This window comes from Conger conger, chromosome 4, assembly GCF_963514075.1.
Source record: "Conger conger chromosome 4, fConCon1.1, whole genome shotgun sequence".
Lineage (NCBI taxonomy): Eukaryota > Metazoa > Chordata > Actinopteri > Anguilliformes > Congridae > Conger > Conger conger.
Window position 1 is genome coordinate 56,707,607 of NC_083763.1, and position 22,156 is coordinate 56,729,762.

The 22,156-nt window shown below is 38.1% G+C and overlaps 1 protein-coding gene across 3 annotated transcripts in view; it reads left to right on the forward strand.

The window, feature by feature from the left end:
• Nucleotides 1-22,156, forward strand: part of negr1 (neuronal growth regulator 1) — a 228,015-nt gene that overhangs the window by 99,880 nt on the left and 105,979 nt on the right. For all 3 annotated transcript variants that reach the window (XM_061239970.1, XM_061239971.1, XM_061239972.1), the window contains exon 3: nt 20,480-20,605. In XM_061239970.1, coding sequence (XP_061095954.1) covers nt 20,480-20,605 — 126 coding nt within the window. The remainder of the gene's footprint in view (nt 1-20,479; nt 20,606-22,156) is intronic.

A 22,156-nucleotide genomic window follows, 5' to 3' on the forward strand; every position in this document is an offset into this window, starting at 1 on the left:
ACAGTGAATGGTGCAAAAAAACAAAAAAAACATCCAGTGAGAGGCAGTTGTGTGAGTGAAAATGCCTTGTTCATGAGAGAGATCAAAGGAGAATGATCATACTTGTTGAAGCTAATAGTAACTAAGATAACCATGCATTACAGCAGTGGTATGCAGAAGACCATCTCTGAACACACAACACGTCGAACCTTAAAGTGGATGGGTTTCAGCAGCAGAAGATCAATACAACCAAAGAAATACGTCTAATAAATACCTAATAAAGTGGTGACTGACTGTATAAACCAGTTGAAAGATAATTGGCTGTAGCATCACTCAACCTGCACTGGTTTATCAGCTGCCTGAAAGTCCACCAGCCAACCCAGTGGGACCTACTGGTGCTTTGTATATGGGGCTTTGCCATCTTGAAAGACACTCTTCTCTGCAGGAAAGAAAAGTTTTAACATGCAATTTGTATAAACTGCTCCGGATAAATGTCAATGCAATATAGTGTAACATGGAGATCCTTGCCATTAAAATTGACATCGACCGTGCCTTCTAAGCGTACAAATGCACACAAATCATACTCGGTAATTGTGCCCCACACCACTATAGAAGCACTTCTTCTCTATTGAAACTGTTGTTTCTATGGTTTTGCTCACAACATGGTCTGCATTATAGGGGGAAACATACAACTGCACTTCAACAAAGTGAACTGAATGTAATGACATGTTTATCCTCTTGCTGGCAGAATACATTGGCTCTAAAGGTGTGGCCACCTCCTGCGAAACGACTTGCAAGATATAATCCAGTTACCAAAGTGGCAGAGCTGGCAGAGAGTTAAAATGTCTAAATGTTTTAGTTCATTAATATTAAGTTGACTCTGCTATTCAAAGTCTTATATCCTAAGATATTTGGGGAATTTTGAGGGATGGAAATTTGTTCATAAATGATGCAAGTAAAAGCTTTAATTTGCAAATAAAATGTCAAATAGAAGCCTTCTGGCAGTAGGCAGTTTTCTTCGAAGGGATGGAAATTACAGTGGTGCAAAAACATATCATTTAATAACATGTGCACATTACTTTAAACCATTTGCAACTGCAAAGAATGATAAGTGTGTACCAGTGTTAGTGCAGGGAAGCCTTTGGCTCACACTGGCCTCTTGTGAGGGACATGCTCTTTCACAGTGCAGTATAGCTGGTTTGAAAATGTCACACCTGTCTAAGTGTATTAAATTAATTCAGAACACTGGATTATCACCATTTATCACTTTAAAAACGAGAGCAAGTATAGCAGCACACCAGTATTTCTTACAACTTGCTTCAAAGGCTTTCATTTAAGACTAGAAAGCATGGACAGTAAAATTGAATGAATGCATTGAATCACATTACTTTATTCATTAGCATATGAACAGTAGATGGTCAGCATAAATAAGTCCAGGGTGATAGAGTTGTGAGTTACCCATACGACATCCAACCATAAGTATCCATCATGATTATGATTGATCTCTAAATAGAAACCCATCTGAAATACAAGAAGGCAAATTCCCATTTGGCAAGCAGAAGTGGGTCAAAAGAGAGGGAAGTGGCACATGCACATAATTGAAGGGCCTTGCTCAGAGACAAAAGTGTGGCACAGTGCTCACCAGAGATTAATGATGAGAGCTGATTATTACCTGATAGCGAAAAATACAGTTACAGAAAAGCAATGGTAAATTGGAAAAAGGAATCTTTCTTTTGGTTGTTCATGTAAATCCCCGAGGCTGAATGATCTGACTGAATGAACATGTTAATAACTTGAGATGATTAGGTAAAAGACCCTGTAATTCATCCAGATCAGAGGAGAAATATGAACAAACCACATCTGACAAGATGAAGCGGTGAATATATTTACTGAAAGAGTGAGCATTGTCTCAATGGAGTGAGTACATGTTAGCCAGATTGACAGATATTATTACACATGTAATTTACCCTGGTGCTGTAGCAATCATTGCTATTGTGGTTTCCCACCATTAAAATGGGATCTTCAGGCTTTCTTATTCACTCGCTCTTGAATCTGATTTGGAGCAAAGGATATAAATATGCAACGACTGTTCTGTGCCTGATAGCTGAAATATTTGTCTTGATGTGTGTTTGTACTGATTTGTGTAAATTGTCCAACTATTCCAGCAGTTTACACAATTCTGCTGTGGAACATAATATCAAATTGTCCGGTCGCGGTAAACAATGCAATATTGGAAATATTGCCATACCAAATGGGGTATAAAAATACCCATAGCCTCTTATTTGCTTGCACTGCCCACTTTCTGAAGCAGACGGACATTGTCTCTGAGATGGAAATTGGCTATATGCCATAGAAGTATTGAATAAAAATCTATTCAATGAGCACTTTATTAGGCAGACCTGTACATCAGCTTGTTAATGCATATATTTAATAAGCCAGTTATGTGGCAGCAAATAAATGCATAAAAGCATGCATGGTCAAGAGGTTCAGCAGTTTTTCAGACCAAATGTCAGAATGGAAGAAATGTGATCAAAGTGACATTTACCGTGGAATGATTGTTGGTGCCAGACACCCTGTCTGGTTTGAGTATCTCAGAAACTGCTGATCTCATGGGATTTTCAACAGTCTCTAGAGTTTGCAGAGAATAGTGCGACAAAAAAAATCCAGTGTGCAGCAGTTCTGTGGGGAAAACCGTCTTAATTAATGAGAGAGGTCAGAGGAGAAGGGACAGACTGGTCAAAGCTGACAGGAAGGTGACAGTAATGCAAATAACCACACATTACAACAGTGGTATGCAGAAGAGCATCTCTGAACACACAGTGTGTCAAACCTCTAAGTGGATAGGCCACAGCAGTAGAAGACCAATAAGTGAAGTCTAATAAATTCCTAATAAACTGCTCAGTGAGTGTAATAAAGTGCTCAGTGAGTGTATGTGTACAGACGTTGTGTATTAAATGTCAGCTGCGGAAACGGTTTTGTAAAGCCGCGTCGTTGCTTTGCCTCCGATGGTTCCGTGGGTCCCCTGGAGGTGGGGATATTCCTGAAAGTGATATGAACTGATGGGATTGTCTGACGCAATGTGTTGCAAAGCTTGTTTCAGAAAGGTTGATGATGTTGCCTTTTAACTGTGTGGCCCTGCCTTTCATGTCTCTACCATTTACAAAAAGAGCTTGTAAGAAAAATCTATATTGTGGCATGACCCTCACATCATACAGCCTATACTCAGTAAAATAAATGGCTCCTTCGTAAACAGCGTATCCATTTGCTGCAGAACAGATTATACAGCATTCATTTATCATACCCGCAGTGTGCACTCATAAGTGAAGAATGATCTTGCTTTCAGACAGTAATTAACAGCAAACTAAATTGGAAAGTATATGCATGTTGCATGTTATAAGAATCCCTCCTAATTTGCAAACAAGTTGAGATTTATTTTGAAACAGAAATCTCCTCACTGGTGCTAATGCAAGATAAAATGATGAATTGTCCCTTTCATTATGGTACTACAGCAGAATGGCAATTACTCCGTATTTCTGTCATTCATCCCCAAGAGTAAAGTGATGCCAAACTTCAGTCATAGGTATGAGAACACAGCGATCATTTATAAGTGCTGAAATATTTAAACTATATTTTAACATCTCAATAATTTGAGGTAGAAATGAAGGGTCTGATGAGGAACAGAAAATTATAGGTTGTATATTTTGTATGCAGTGCTCTTTTCACAATTTTCTTTATTATTGCAGATTTGTCACACTGAATGGTTTCAGATCTTTAGACAAAATGTAATATTAGACAAAGGGAACCTGAGAAACACAAAACACATATTTTTTCAATTACTATTTCATTTAGTGAATGGGAAAAGTATCAGAAACCAAAAACCACCTCTGTGCCAAATTAACGGGGCCCCTCACATTTAATAACTGGTTGCACCACCTTTAGCTGCAATAAATGCAAGACCCTTCCTATAATTTGATTTCAGTCTTATATATCATAATTCAGAGAACTTGGTAGGTTTTAAAGCATCAACTGCTGGTTACAGTCCTGTCACAATGTATCTATTGGGTTCAAGTAAAGACATTCACAAGGCCACTCCAAAGAGTTTTCTAAGACTCTGGGACCACAGTGAGAGACATTTTTTCCAAATGGAGAACGTACAGTAGTGAATCTTCCTAGAGTGGCTGGCCTGCCAAAATGTCTCCAAGGGAACATTGACAACCCATCCAGGAAGTCATAAAAGATCCCAGAAGAACATCCAAATAACTGCAGGGGCCTCTCTAGCCTTAGCAAAGGTTAGTCTCCAAAGGTTTGACTCCACAATACGACAGAGGTTGGGCAAACCTTACTGGAGTGTAGCTAGGCAAAAACCGCTGCTTGCCAAGAGAAACATCAGTGCTCATCTCAAATCGGCAAAAACACACTTGGATGATCCCCAAGCCTTTTGGGATAACAGGCTTGGGGATCAAACGGACCCATCACACGGACCATTTTGGGCAACACGGGTCCCATCATGTCTGGCGTAAAGCAAATATAACATATGACATTAAGAACATCATAAGTGCCTCGGGACCTGGACGACATGCCAGTACTGAAGGAACCATGAACTCTGCTCTGCACCAGAAGATTCTTAAGGAGAATGTCCAATCATCTGTCTGTGAGCCGAAGCATAATTGGTTCATGACAAAGATCCATAACACAATTGGATGACCAAGTCCACATCTGAATCGTTAAAAATAAATAAATTAAATGGTTGGAGAGCCCCTGTCAAATTCCTGGCTTGAACCCAATAGATATCTGTGGCAGGATCTGAAACCTGCTTGAAATTCGACTAATTTGTCTGAATTAAATCAGTTCTGCAAAGAAGAGTGGGTTAAAATTCCTCCACAGCAATGGGAAGCACTGATATGACATTATAGGAAGTGTTTGGTTACCATTATTGCTGCTAAAGATGGTGCAACTAATTATTCAATTTAAGGGGGGCAATTGCTTTTTCAGAGTGATTTTGGTGGTTTTTCATGACTCAACATGCATATCAATGGATTCAGCCTAGTCAACTTTTTTACTAGCGGCAAACCATTTTTTGAAACTTCAAACACTTGTTACTGTCATTGTGGTTGAGCATGTTATTTCAATCACTTCCCACAGCTTTGCATGAGGCTGCAATCATTAATTAATATGTAATATATCTGTTTGATGATTTATTGGAGTTGAAATAGAATAATCTTTGCAACAAATATCACACTAAGTTATTTCTAGATTCTGAGCCTGTGCCTCAATTTATGCCTGCTATTTAGAGGCGGATATATTTCACACACAAATCGACCCTTGTTAATCATGTGAAATTTAGTCAATTCAACGGAATACATAATAAGCCATATTTATAATATCTCTGACCTTTATTTGCACGATCCACCCTTAAATACATATGCATTAAGGAGAGGAGAGCAGCTTGCCTAGCTCACACGCACACTGTGGTTCCAGCCGCGTGAGCCAGTTTGATTAATAGGAAACTGAATGTGTCATATGTGTGCCTGAAAATCATCACAAAAGCCTGAGTAAATCTAAATCTAAAAAGTTTTCCCTCTAACTTTCAACTGCATAAAAATGATCTTGATTAATAAAATTGGCATTATATCTGTCGTTCAAACTTATTGGTTGAATTACTCTGTTACGCTGTTTGCTAACTTCCTTCACTTCAATTGCCCTCTGGGAGTGATACCACAAAATTCAAATAAATATAAAGCATTTTAAATGCAGTGGTTTCTAGTTAATGTATCAGCTCACAGATTATTCAGATTCATGACATTGGGCTAACCATAATGCCTGCTTGACAAGTGCACTCACCACTGACAAATTATCGCAGGTGATGATAGGCAAAAATGTATTCATTTGTACCATAGTCATGTCTCTTCTTCTCTGCGCCCACAAGATTGCCTGTCAGTCCAAGAATGCCACAATTGAATTGAAATGTGGGTAATGCATTTTATCTGAATGGAGTATACATTATTTAGAAAGGCAATGGTTAAATATGAAGGAACTGGTCACTTCAGATAAATTCCTAAAAAAATATGTATTTTGTCTGGGGCTTTCAGGGTCTTTCTGTAATGGAGTTTTAATTGCTTCCTCACATTTGTGGAAAGGCAGGGCAGCTTAATAATGGCCATGGTTAATTGGATAATACAGGGCTTCGGAGGGGGAAAAAACATCCAGCACTTAAATGATACCTTTCAGCCTCAAATCCATTTTCAGATGCTATTTATTTTTCTATTATTTATTTATTTATTTATTTATTACGCCGCAATCATTCTCCACCATTGTATAACGCAGCGCGCCTAAGCCCTTTAAAATGCTGTACGTGAGTATGTATGTATGTGCTTCAGTAGTGCCCATCTGCATTTAGTATTTTATCTAAATGAGAAAAGAATTGTAAAGAATGTGTTCCTTGCCTTCCTCAGCCCTCTGCCCAAGGCTGTCTGCATTATGACAGGAAAGCGCGCTACTCCGGGTCTGTAATTGGAATGTGGGCTGGCAGTAGGTGTAAAGTAATAGGGTCCTGCAATTTGGTGGCAGCAGTCAGCCCCGGAGAACCTGTCAGAATTTATATAAAGGCAAGCCATGTATTACACTGTATGTGGAGACCCCCTGCATTTTAATAGTGCAGCTGTAAGCGTTTCTGTAATTCAAGGTGGCGTCATTAGAGGTTTATTTATGCGTTCTGGGACCGGGAAGAAGATAATGCCTCCCGGATCAGCTGTGCCGGCTCCATCTCACTGGCTCCTGCAGTGTGAGGGAAGGGAAATTAGTGTAAAATGGGTAAACATGACAATCATACCGCAGTTAACGAATCAGCACGTGAGGAAAACACAAGCAACCTTGGAGGAGGCTGGGGAAAAGGGTTACAGTGCTGCCGGGGTGGTGTCTGTCATTAATATTTCCTGTCGTTGTACAACTGAACAAAAGGGTCAACTTGCATGAGCTGGAAGATGCGAGCACATCCGTTTCATGTGTTTGACGGAATCAAGACACTGTTTAATTAACAAAATACATTTCGCCTTGATTTGTGTTTCTGGCATATGGTTGGATTTGGAAGAAATCAAAGCAATTCTAGTAGCAACCAAATAAGTGGATAATGGCGAATCAGGTGGGTTAGAGATTAAATAGCGTTTGCTATCAGTATGTGCTCAATAGACGGTAAAGTGGTGGGCTCTGCATCAGCATTGACCTTTCCTGCTGTTCACCGATGTCTGCTGAGCAGAGAGGCCCTCCCAGCCATGGTGTTTTCACTCCCACAGACCGGCCTCCATTTTAGTGTGGATGGGCTGTCTGCTAGCTCCTTCCCCGCACATTTTACACAGCACCATGTCAAGGGAATGAAAACTGCGTTTGCAGCACTTTATAGTGGCATATTATTTCAGAATAATGCAAATAGCATATTGTGGAAAACTTTCATCTATTTTTAGAGCCGTCAAACAGTTTTGTAATGTGCAGAATCATTACACAGGCAGAAATAGTTGCTGAAGATGGCTGATCCCTGCCTTTCATTGTGCATGCTCAGTTTTTTCAAGGCTGTATGCATATGATGTTTGCACTTATATTTGCATTAGTGCTTTCTCATTAACCACCATATGGTTAGGAACTTCCCATTTACACCGATGGAGTCTCCGAAATGTGTGGATTATGCATGTATTATTATGGCACATGTTTGGATGTAGAGTTTATTAAAGCTTAATATGGAATTATTGATTAAAAAATATATTAAAATGGGATTGACTGTATTATTCCTACCTTTCTCTCCCCAGTGGTGCACTATTACAATTTCCTGTTATATTCTGTTTGACCTATATCCGTCCAGCAGTTGTCACACTCGTAGTTTTTTTTATCATTTAAAACAGACAGTCCATGTGCTTAAAGTGAATAGGCAATTAATGGTATAACATTGTATTGAATGGTAGATGTCATAGTATCTGGCATGTACTATTACCTTCAGTTGAGACAGGGTCCAATGACCCATTCACTACTTTTTTAGCAATCATATTCCAACATAGAAGATTTCTTCCCCAGCGTGAGGAAAATCAAAATGACTATTAATGGCTTAATGTGTGCTTTAATTCATTTAAAATGTATATTATATACACCCTTGTATTAGAAAGGGTGATATGGCCCTAGATATTATGATAAATTCTATGACAGCCTTGGAATATTTCCATGTTAGCAGAGAGCTGTAATGTGAGGTTCCTGCAGCTGCAGTCTGTCTGCCAACCCTCACCCAGATCCGTTTCCAAGGTAATATACCACCTTTGCCCAAATACTTAGAAAAGGTAACCATCCCTTTCAAAAAGTAGACATTTTAATTGACTGTACCACCTTTTTGTGAAATCTTTCTGTACATGGAATTGGAATATTTGAAATTATCATCCTGTGTCCTGGTGTTAATTATAACTAAATGGTAAGTGGTAAATGGAATTTTTCACTTAAGATTCACAATGGAAGATGTACAAATTGTGCTCAGATACATTGTACTGTAAATAAACATAGACTATAAACTGCACCACTCTCTGTGTGGCACTGTAAATATTCAGAAGCATAATTTGGATCCAGTATCATATTGGAATGAGAGTATAGCAGTTGGAAGTCAAAAATCTCAAAAATGAGATTACAGAGTTCAGTACCCGGTCAGTCTAAAGAACATGGTGTATAATGCATGGCTATGCAGTAGTCCCATGTGTCCTTATCACCAATCCTAATTAAAACACAAGCAGCCACACATTCTGAACATTCTGTTTACAACTGACTATAATGCCAAATGGTGTAGGCAAGCAGCCAAGAGAAGTAGATATCGGTTCTGTCTCACAACTGTTTATAGCTGTTTAAAGTTTTTTCCGTACATTGCAAACAAAATCTCTGAGATATGAATGTGGTTTTATGGAATGCCCTAATTATCACTGTTGAGAAACTTGTTTTTAAGAGCAGCAAACAAACTTGAACTTAGGGGGGGAAACATATGCAGAAAAGTGAAGAAAGCCCAGAAGGTCTTGTACAAGATACTTTCCCGTAAAAAACATTACTTATATTGCAATTTTCACATACATAACGACAGAAGAAAACATAACTAAGAAAAGAAAAGTAAACAAGAGATCAGTATATAGTAATTATGGTCATTGTATAGTAAAACGTATTTAAAGAAGGAAAGACGTAGATTGAATTTGGTCAGTTGTGACAGGAATCTTGTTACTCAAACTTTTATGTAACAAGCTTCCATACTTTCACTAAAAATATGTATCTTGAGGATGTACTGCAGACATTTACAGTTCTTTCCGACACCTTCCTGACACACTCTCTATGTGGTGGTGCAGCATTCAATCTGTTATTTTTATTAGGTTGAACAATAGAGACATGAGCTTCGGCATTCTGATCACGTGACTTAAAGGCTACATACCAATGCAAATCTAAGACCCAATCAGCCTCTTTGGCACTATAATTAAAGAACCAAATGTTTTTAAGCAAATGTTTGACCTAGGAATACCTCCCACGTAGTATGTCAACCTTTGTGATGTTTAGCCATTAGCCAGGTGACATTGTGGGTTATGTCACATTTTGCATAACATGTTGCATAACAAAGAGTTATGTCACCCTTTCGGAAGCATGACAATGGCTTTAGTGTGCTTTGTGAAGCCATTGTGTTATGTTTATGGAGGCAGTACTGTATACGTATACTGCTTGCTTTATAATGTATGAATGAAGTTTGAAATCGTATAGTATGTTTCAACACCCTTTCCTTTATCATTATCATCATGTGAAATTATTATTTTCAGAAAAAGCATTTCAGTTTTGTTTCTTTTGAACACAGCCTTGATTGTCAATAAATGAGTGCAGTGGTGCTTAGATATTGATCCATCCAGTTTGACCCATGAAGGGTAGGATTAATTAGCATTGTGTTTGTTTTAAACTTTTAAGCATTTTATAAATCAAAAGAAATCAATAAAAAGATGTCAGATGCTGTGCCTATTGAAGCAATGCAATTAATTAAAAAGATAAATGTCTATTAACTATTTTACTTTGTTATTCAAAGAAAAAACATTTAATCCAACCTTCTGCTTTTCCACACCGTACACATTTGAATTCTGTGTTGACAGATTGTGTCCTGGAACTAAAATAGCGTGTTTCATTTATCAAATATCACATATTCTCATGCTTAACACAGCAGCAATAACCAATGCAGGGCATTGCAATCCAATCAGCTTCAACTTTGAAATGTCAGTGAAAAAAGTAGCATGTCAGGGGATCCACAAGGATGTATCTGAATTTCACTGGAAATAAAACTTTTACTTCAAGTCAAATGGCTGTTTGTATTATGCAGAGGGCTTGACAATTGGTGAAATCAATGAAAAATATACTCAAACATCCCCTGCAGAAATGTCCGTGATGATTCATGTGTTTTCAACTGCAATTTTAAGTGAGGAAGCAAAGTAAAGATCAGTGTTTGATGAGCTCAAAAAGAAAAGACGCTGGCATTCCTAGAGTGTCTATGTTGCCATACATTTACAGTTTACAAGTTCATTAGTTGAACAGACATTATGATTGTTCTTATTTTGCTTGTGAAAAAAAACTCTAAAATCTCCAGACACTGATCCAGGAGACACATTGTGTATTTCATTTGATGTTCCAGACATTGTATTGTGCTTGCTCTTCCAGCCATTCTCTTGAAGAATTAGTCCTGAGTGAATTGTAAACTGCATAATGCATTTCCAGCTGCTTCAGTTACTGAAGTTATCAAAGGGACAAAACTTATTTTGCAGGGCTGTCTGATTTTCTAAAAAGATACATTCTCATGTAGCTTTAATTAGCCTCCCCCCCCCACTAAGTTCTGGAATTGGCAAACCCCATCATATTTCTGCAATGTCCTCAATTCATAGGACTGCAGACTAGCGCACACGCTCACTGAAGCAAGCTCTGCCTACTGCTGTTCTTCTGACTTTGTACATCAGCAGCTGTGCCATGCAGTCATTGACCACACCCCATATACTGGCTGCACACCCTAGGCAGTGGAGTTGTGTTCCACTGAGGGTCAGTACGCACCTGATGTGTCACGTAACAGCCCCTTGTTTTGTTTGTATGGGCAATAGGAGAATATTGATCTCTGGAATTAGGGAGTTTCCTTTGGAACATTGCATTTATCGTGAGTTTACGATATACTTTTCTGAACAATATGTTTGTGCCATTTTTAATTTATTTTGATGAAAACTAGTCATATCTACAAACCTACTATATTATCCGTTCCATTCATGTATTGTTAATTTTGCTTACTGATACATGTCAAGGCGTCTGAATGATAAGACCTCTTGTATGCAATCAGTACTGAAAGACATGGGTTGGATATTTACCTATGTCTCTCCATGAAATGTTTTCATTGTGTCGAAGGAAGGGGACATGTTCCCTATGTATTTGTTCTGCTCAGAAGATGGGTCGTTCATGTTAGTTTGGAGTTTGTTCTCGGGTTTAGTATGTGTACAAGGCTGCCCATTATCTTGTTAATAATGGAATCTCTACTCTTCTGTGCTATGACTAAAGTGTCCCTGGGAGCACTATGTGTGTGCACCATAGGACAAAGACTGAGTATGTGAATGGAAATGTTTTGTTTTTTTGCTGTCTTGTTTTGCTGTGATTACGTATGGGTACTTGTCAAATCGCCAAGCCTTCTTGGCAGTCTTGATGGCCAAGTCTTGAAGCTTGTCTGAACACAGCAAAGCTGTATCTCAAAATACTGATTGACATGCTTAAATGGAAACAATGCAGCAGAAATAAAGAGGAAAGAGAACACACTGTACATCTGTAATAAGACCATGGCCAATCTGTGATAAGTATGAAACATGTTTGTCAGAAAGGTCTATTTACATGTCTTAAAATGTCTTTGCTCGGTTACTTCTTGTTTTACTGCTCTCAAGTGGGCAGGGGATTTATTATGTTGCCATCTGTGTCCAGCCAAACCAATTGTTTCCCTGCTTGATTCACATGCACGGACATTAATAAAGTTACACCTATTTCAATTCATAAGTAGCTTACGAGCCCATTATTGAGAGATTGCGCATTTGGTGTAGGCCCCTAGCTGCTGGCCAAACTGTTATGACTTTTGAGGAACTGCAAATTGGAATTATTGGATCATAATTATCCTTATTTAAACATAAAGTAACAGCCACCTGTATGTTCATATATTTTGTATCTACTGGTACAGTGGAAATGGCACAAATATTATTCAGTTCTACTGAAATACAGCAACCATATCATTGAGCTATGAGTCCATTTGCTGTTATCCGGCATGGCTTTATTATGTACTTGTATACATGCACGACTCGCATATTACAATTTGCTCATTATTCATAATTATTCAAGAATACATTCTTGAATAATTTATTCACAACTGTAATCACTGCAGAATCTCATGAATATTCAATGTGCTGATGTACAGTACTGCTATACAATTTAAAGGAATATTTTTAAATTCTACCCATCTGTGGATAGCTCATTTCTCACCTGAGAATTTAGTTTTCATTCATGTATACACTCAGTGAGTACTGTATTAGGTATTTTTTAGACTTATTAAGTCTTCTGCTGCTGTAGCCTATCCACTTAGAGGTTTGACATGTTGTGTGTTCAGAAATGCTCTTCTGCATACCACTGTTGCAATGTGTATTTGCGTTACTTTCACCTTCCTGTCAGCTTCAACCAGTCTGGCCCTTCTCCACTGACCTCTCTCATTAACAACGCATTTCCGCCCGCAGAACTGCTGCTCATTTGATCCATTCTGACATTTGGTCTGAAAACCAGCTGAATCTAATTGAGCATGTCTGCATGCTTTTATTAATTTAGTTTCTGCAACATAATTGCCTGATAAAATGTTTGCATTAACAAGCTGGTGTACAGGTCTACCTAATAAAGTGTTCACTGAGTGTATATAATGAGAAAATTATGGTATTTCTAAATTGTATTCAACTATTGTATTCAATTAGTCTAGAAACAAATAATATTTTTGACTGATTTGATTTACCTGTACTAGCAAGTGATTGTGTAATATATTGACTCTGTGATCTTCAGTGGCCAGTAACAGTGTTCATATTGAGACATTTTTAGCTTCTTATCAGGTTGTGTTTTATTTTAAATGTGAATATCAACAGCAGAGAAGTTCAGCATTTTCCATTTTTGCTATCAGACACTAAGAAGATTTGCCAGCAGCGAGAGCAAGCACAAGTAAACAATGGAAGGCAGACAAGCAAGAAATTCAGCATGGCTTCTGCGGCTAATGAAAGACAGGAACACTTACTTTATTTCCATTAAGATGAGAATCTGTTTGACTTACTGAAATAAAAAAGCTATTTCATAGAACAGTCAGAGTAGGAGAGATTAAAGCAAAGTAAGAAGTAGGCCAACATTTTAATGGATGTTGGAAAACATTTTTTTTTCTGTGTACAGAAGCTTAAATATGCTTAAAGTGGTACCAATATACAGTCAGGTCCAGAATTACCAGGTCAACATATCTTTTTGGGATAGAAAATTATTGCATGTTAAAAACTTCACGTTTTAAAGAAAGTCATTTTCCATTTCTACAGAATAAAATATAGCTTGTTAGCCATTTTATTAAGCCTTTTCTGACCATCTTTATCAAGGTTACCATTAAGTCAGTATACAATATATCAGAGTGGCGGCACGGATGGTGCAGTGGGTAGCACTGCTGCCTCACAGCAAGGAGGTGCTGGGTTCGAATCCCCGTCGGCCGGGGCCTCTCTGTGTGGAGTTTGCATGTTCTCCCTGTGTCTGAGTGGGTTTTCTCTGGGTACTCCGGTTTCCTCCCACAGTCCAAAGACATGCATGTTAGGCTGATTGGAGAGTCTAAATTGCCCGTAGGTATGAGTGTGTGAGTGAATGGTGTGTGCCCTGTCATGGACTGGCGACCTGTCCAGGGTGTATTCCTGCCTTTCGCCCAGTGTATGCTGGGATAGGCTCCAGCCCCCTGCGACCCTGTTCAGGATAAGCGGGTTCAGATAATGGATGGATGGATGGACAATATATCAGTAAGAAAATCAAAATAAGAGACATATCTGCTATGATAAGGTGTTACCTTTATGAACAGTACTTGAATGTTTCTGTCCTACTTTGATCATTTCATACATACAGTTAATGCCATTGGTAAGTTTTTCAACAGTGCTAAACTTAACTATGAAAGCAGCTGTCTTTCAAAGGTAGAGCTGTCATTAAAAAGTCATTGGGCTACCTTAATAATTCTATTTCCATTTCAAATGTGTAATTATGTGCTGCCCACACAATGTTGTGACTTATACTGGTCTGTGGGTGGGTTACTGAGGCTCTATTTGGGTCAGGTAATGCACCCATGTCAAATTATTTCCTTCTACTAAATAATGTCCAAAACACATCAAAATAACACAATATTACATCGGTTTCATAGATGATGCTACAAGTTAAATTTTCAGCATGAACCCCTATTCCTGCTCCCTGCTCATTCCCAGAGCGTAGTAAATTTGTCACACAGTTGCAACAATTGGGCTGGCTCCTTTGGGACCCCAGGCTACCAGTCCCACTGCAAATTGAAGGCTCCATTACTGCTGCTGTATTTCACATTCTTTGAATGAAAATCAACCAAAAAGGCAGTGAAGTGACTTGAATTACATTTTAAAAGCACACTGCCTGACACATATCCATTTTGCACGTGCAATATTATTTGTACATGGTAGCACGAGAGCTTATTTCGGTACCTGACTAAGAGCTGTGCTGCTATGGAAGTGGATATGAGTAGCTTTTCTTTCTTAGAAAGGGTACACTAGTAATTATTTGTCCTATGAAGCAGACCTGGGTTAAATACATGATTATTTTGGATTCAAATACTTTTTAATTGTTTTGGTGCAAATGAGGCGACCATGAAAGGATTTACTGGAACACTTAGTTCAATATCATACATACATTATCTGTCAGTTTACTGGCAAAATATATATTTCAAACTGTGGGTGCAAGACCAGGTTATGGTTTTCATAGCCTACATAATAAATTGTCAGTTGTATGGTATGCTTCGCCATGCATTTATCACATTGTTCTCACACCCATAGGGGGGAAATATCACTTGTCAGGTGTCATTCACAATTAAGGGGAAAAGGCAGGGTTTTCCAAAAGGCAGGGTTTGCACTTTCTGAAAATATCCCATTGATTCCACTGCACCAGACAAGTTCAGTAAAGTGCAGAAAAGTATTTGATTCCAAAACAATTACATTTTGTACCCAGATCTGTTACCAAAATCAGAAAAATGTACAAAAAGATACACATTCTTGCATAGAGCAGTCTTTTCCCCCAGTAACAGGTTGTGATTCCTCTACAGTTACATGTCCAGTAAAAAGAAAATGTGAAATATCATTGCAGTTTTATATGCGATCAATCTTGAGGACAGACTATGCATAGTCTCTAAAATGTGCTTAAACCCCGTACTGAAATATGCATTGAAATGCTTTGTGGTGGAACCATTATCCCCAAACCCCATAGAGTGATCACACAGATAAGACTTGAACCCTTGAAGAGTACATCAACTCTCAAAGTAGCATTCCCCCCCAAATACTAAAATAATTATACACAAGTGCCGCACCCAATGCCCCCATACGTGAGGGAAAGATCAGAAATCAGCCTACCTACTGCTTGTCATTTCCTGCCTCTTTAACACCAACAGGAAGCGTGACAAGAGAAAATGCACCACAGCAACTCACAATTACTAATTAACTGCCAATTTCCAAGACACCGACAGCTGACCCACATGGGCCTATAATCAAGTGCTGAGCCAAAGGAATCTTGAATTAAGTGAGTTACAGAATTAACATTATAAAATCAAGAAGAAATAATTGAACGCAGCGAAAACAAAAAGATGCATTGAACGAAACCAGCAAGCATCAGGGTACTCAATCTAACCAGAGAGGGCCAGTATGGGTGCAGGGCTTTGTTCCAACCAGGTAGTTACACACCTGATTCTACTTATCAACCATTAAAGTATTTGCTAAGGATGGTGATTAGTAGAATCAGGTGTGTAACTGCTGGGTTGGACTGCTACAGCTTGGCACTGCGAAGTCAATATATCCCATCAGACGAGGTAATTTGAACAGAAGTTGAATGAATCCAAGAAGAAAGCATTCTCAACAAAATTAGGAAGCCTCAGCCCCTTTAATTATCTCTTGGATCAGAATCCAAGAGCTATGGTGGAATCCAGTTCTGTGCCTCCCACAGTGATCAAAACAAAGTGAATTCTTAACATAAATAACACTTATCTCCTACTCCTCAAACTCCTTCCTTTCCTCGTTGTCTGAGGGAGCAGCTCTTAAAAAGGCCCTGGTGTAGACAGCGATGATTTGATGACTGTCAACTTTGCCTCAGTGTTGAGTTAGATTGAAGAGCCCTGGAGACTGTGGTTTTCACTGTGTGGGGACTTATCTGAATACAGTGTCGTAGAAAAGGATATTCAGTGAAGTACACTGGTCCTCGCGTACAACTCCAGAATGTTAGCCCACATACATTGTTAAAATTTTAACATTCATGAGATTGTGTTAGATCATGAGATCTGTTTTTATTCTGATGTAAATACATTTATTTAAATCACCTGTATAGAGATTCACAGTAAGTTAATTGCCATGGCCTGTTATAGTTAGTAGTATAGTTATACTTTCCTTAACATGCTGTTGGATGACGGTTACTTAATTTATCTATCTTCATGCCTATAATTATTTTCAACATATGTTCACTCTTGGACATGTTTTATATGTGAATTGCCAGTATCCCATAATCCCTTCTCTGTGCTCTCCATCCTTGTTGTTTGCATTGGACTTTCTCACCAGGCAGTTGGCCAAAAATAGAATAGATGAGTCACTCATTTTTCTGCATGCATTTTCACAATATGCTTATTGAAAGTTGTAAACTTTATAAAGCAGATTTATTTGTGTGCTCAATTCTAAGACATAATATTTAACATTACTAAACTAAGCCATGCTCGGATTTAGTGGAATACTTCATTGGATGGAAAAAAAATTGTTTTTTCGTTTTGATTTTGGACACATGGACACATGTGTCTTACTTACCTACATACCTACTCCAAAACCACCAGGTTCAGGGATAATGTCATCCTCCAGGGACCTATATCACATACTTAGTGAAGCAAAATCCAAGACTGCTGAGATAACAGGTATTACCATTCTGATTAGAAATTTGCTATGCCAACCCTGTTCACATAAAATCACTGCAATTGTGAAATGGAGAGAGTACCATAGGCCCACGTATACATTTGCTTTTGTTGTTTTGAGTTTTGTAAATTGATAAGCACATTTTGAGTGATGGAAGGGGGATTAAGAATTGATCATTTAACTGTCATATCCTTTAGCCTATACATTTTCATGTTTTTGAGTGATATTCTCATAAGAAAATCCTCACGAGGCACCAGCGACAGTATTGTTATAAGATTGTCTGATGTATTTTCATTACTCAAGATAAGTTAGTAAGGTTGTTATTCATGAACCTGATCCTTCGAAAATCTGTAAAATCCATTTTACTACATCAATGGTTAAGGAATACTTATCCGATCGTATTTAAAAATTGTATGCAATTGCATTTTGTTTTGGTTTCTTTATATGGGTCTGAACATAGCCCGAACAGTTGAGCTGTGTAGCAAAAGTAAAGTTCATCATTGTCAGTTTTAACCGATTACCCCCTGAAAAAGTCCCAATTTGTTTCAAAAGGGCTGTTCGGGTAAAAACCAAATTTCACCCAGATTTTTTGTTTTTCTTATTGATGTTTATTCATATTTTGAATGTTTTTGGAATTAAAATGTATGATGGATTTGGTTGTCTGGACCCTTTCCGTGAAAACAATACCGATTTTAGCTTGATTTGTGTTGTCTTTGAAGTTCTAAAATGCATAAAGTAGACTCACCATATTCCGAACACCAAGTTAGCTCCGTACAGTGTAACTTCTGTACGAATAAATAAATGGTAAATGGTTGGTATTTATATAGCGCCTTTATCCAAAGCACTGTACAATTGATGCTTCTCATTCACCCATTCATATACACACTCACACTCACACTCACACACCAACGGCGATTGGCTGCCATGCAAGGCGCCGACCAGCTCGTTAGGAGCATTTGGGGGTTAGGTGTCTTGCACAGGGACACTTCGACACAGACGGTTGAAGGGGGGGGGATCGAACCGGCAACCCTCCAACTGCCAGACGACTGCTCCTGCTGCCTCAGCCATGTCGCCTTAAATCTAAATAATAAATTACTTCCAGATCAGTTTAGATTTTTGTGAGTGTGTAAAGTCTAATTCCTTCCGTTTTCAGAAAAACTTGGTAGCCTACGAGTCAAGTAGCTAGACGATCCATTTCAACATACAATGACAAGGTCTTGGTGTGGTGGGGAAGCTGTTACTAGCGAGAGACTACGAACCTTGCAGGCTCATGTAGCTCAGCCAAAATTATTCTATCATGTAAAACTGTTCACGCATGTACATGCATCGATTTATGTAGATGGTATCACTTGATGTAAAGATTAACCAGAAAAAGATTTTATAGAGATTTGCCTGCATAGCAGAGTGCAAAACTGTTGTAGTTGTGCTATATCCTATATCCTGTGACCTGATTGATTGAACATTTCACTGTGAACAAAGGATTAAATACAAATAAACCCACTCTGGCCGTGCGACTTAAAAGAGTAACATGGTGGTTGAATGTGACGGAATGTGAAAAACAAAACAAATGTGCATATTTTTTTTATTATTCAGTCATTTAAATGTATTTTAAAACTTTTTCTAAGCCTAAATTTCCCACAATAAAAGTAAAACTGTCTGGGCGTGGTAATGAGAACTGTCAATTACCTATGATTGACAGACCGTGCTCCCACTTTCTTCACATTGCTGTTACCATAGTTACCTTCATGATATGCACTCGAGCATAAGTCACCATGGTGGCTTAGTCTGATCAAAAAAGTGTGACTTTCGTAATACCAGAAACTCTGCACGAAGCACAAAGTTAGCTGGCTACCCTACTTAGTCTGTTTGGCATATAGGCCCCAGGCCATAAGGCTGTTAAATGCATAACTCCTATACCACTCCCCTCTATTACCTGCACTAGAGTTTTTTTTTTACTGCTTGCACTGTCTGGTGCTGTTTTATGTTTCATTCTGTCTGCAAAGCACTGACACAATTGTCTGGAGTTATTTGGTATGATTTGCATTGTTCTTTCCATTGCCTTGTACTGTCATATATGGTCTGCTCTGTCTTTTGTGTCAGATGGTATAATATTTACATTTACAGTATGTAAGTTGCTGTAGAGTTCTCTGATTAATCTACTTTGTACTGTTCTTGTGCATATGACAAAGAAAGTTGCTACTTGGAACCCTTACTTTTCTGAAAATAAATATGTGTGACAGGGAAAAGATGAGGACACATAGAAAGTACAGTGTGTACTCTTCATTTCATTGTTCCTTTGGAAAGTGCAGTGTGACATATTCAACCTGTTTGAAATATAATTAAAGTAATATGGTGTGGTCAATTGAAAAAAATGCAATGTACAATATGGCTACCACATGACCAAGCCTGTGGCTTAGATAATTGCACTGTTATTTATACAGCAAATAAATGTGATATTAATGTGGTCTGGGCTTTATCCAAAGCTTTTCAATATCAGTTTGGCTGGCTGTGCACCAGGCATCTGTGTTGACATAATGGTTCAATTAATTTAATTATTGGTTGCATTTGTTATACTAATGATACAAAATGTACATACAGTATACTAAGGAATACACTTGTTAATTTAGACTAAATCAACCTTTTCCCCTAACTTGCAAATTAATATACACTCAATGAGTAGTGGTTAAGGTACATGATTGGGACCCGCAAGGTTGGTGGTTCGATTCCCCGTATAGCCACAATAAGATCCGCACAGCCATTGGGCCCTTGAGCAAGGCCCTTAACCCTGCATTTCTCCAGGGGAGGATTGTCTCCTGCTTAGCCTATCCACTTAGAGGTTTGGCACATTGTGTATTCAGAGATGCTCTTCTGCATACCACTGTAATGTGTGGTTATTTGCATTACTGTCACCTTCCTGCCAGCTTCAACCAGTCTGGCCATTCTCCTCTGACCTCTCAAACCACTCTTTCTGGTACCAACAATCATTCCATAGTCAAAGTCACACATTTCTTCCCCATTCTGACATTTGGTCTGAAAAACAGCTGAACCTCTTCAACATGTCTGCATGCTTTTACGTATTTAGTTGCTGCCACACGTTTGGCTGATTAAATATTTGCATAGACAAGCTGGTGTATAGGTCTACCTAATAAAGTACTCACTGAGTGTATATGTAATCATCTTTTACAAGTACAAGAATAAGGATTATCTAGTTTGGCATGTATTTCTAAACTGTAAAAACGATGCATTGTTTGAAATGTATCATAACTCTATTCTTGTATTTCTCCTAACAGTTCCTCCTAAGATATATGACATTTCATCTGACACCACTGTAAATGAAGGCAGCAATGTCTCACTGATCTGCATGGCCAGCGGGAAGCCAGAGCCCACAATCTCTTGGAGGCATATAACCCCATTAGGTGAGTATGAAGTTCACCGTAAGCTATCCAGGCACACCATATTGCATGTATGAAGGAATGTACATGCCTCACATTTCCTATAGTGTGTACATGTCTGCATTTCATGAACTCTTGAGTGCATTTATAATTCCATCGTAATGACATTGACCTCTTAAGGGTTTTATTAATGTTAATTAAGGATACCGAAAAGGAAATTGCTTGTCTGAAAACAATGAAAATGTTTGGATTTCTTACAGAAATCCTCTGCTCTGGTGTTTTATCCCCATTTCACTGATCAAAAGAAGCAGAGCACTTACAATTAACCATACTTTTATGTCATTAATATGACATGATGAAGCCCTTAAGCAGTCTACACAATTTCACATCAAAACCGTCACATATGCCGTGTCAGAAAATCTATGTTTATGGTGTCCCTGTATTTAACTGGCATTCTGAATTCTTTGTCAAATAATCATGGATATGCACATACTAGAAGAATTGTATGAAAGTTGATGTTAATAATTGGCCATTCAGATGCTTTGTTCAAGTCCAAGCAACAACCATCTGGCAAAAAATGTCATTATTAATCAAATTAGCTGTTACAGAAGCATTGTTCTAATTGTATGCAAAACCTTACCATTCATGACAGTTTTAGACAAACTATAAAACATATAAAGGTTGTGTAAAGAATCCAGTGTGCTAATTACATATGTAGATTCAGTTCTCTTTCAACTTCTTATTTACATAGAATTAAATCAAATATGATATGCACGGTACGTGCTAGTGCCTCAATATGGTTCAGCATACTAAGGAAAGTCCCAGGTACACACATCAAGATTACTGTTCATTAAACTTGAGTGATAGATTATGTTGAGCTAATATTAATAATGCTGCTGTGTTTTATGAGGTCATTCTATCTACCTCTAAAAAATGTAAGCCAGGAAATAAACTGAGCAAAAGCAACAAACAAGACTGCTTGTGGGACAAGATCATTCAAATGTGTTTACCGTTTTAAACAAGAGCAGAACAATAGAAAAAGCACAGCAAATCTGACTAAGTTTTTGTCACAAACAACTAGATTAAATGCACTCAAATATCATTTCTGTTTGCAGTACATTGGGGTAGTATAATTGTTCATTTGTTTCTGAAGGTGAAATAAACTCTTTTTTTTCCTCAAATTCATGATTGTTACTTAGCATTTAAAATACACATGCATGTATTCCAGGGAATGTGTACAAATGAATTTGACCACAGTAATAGGAATAATCTCAAATGTTGTGCAGATACAGTTATGTAATATTTTGCTTTGAGTCTACCGGTTTCTTTTGAGTAGTGCATAAATCAGTTAAGTAACATGAATACATGTTAATCCAGAGACATGTGACAGTCTTTAAAATAAAGGCATAGTCCCAGTTGAACAGAAAACGTTTTAATAAGCTTTTCTTCCAGATATGCAATTGGGCTTTGAAATACCTGACTAAAATACCTCATATTTGATTGTTACATGTTGTATATTAATGGAAGTGTGCTAGAACCTATGGCTTTCTTATCAAAGAAGCCTCATTCAGCTCA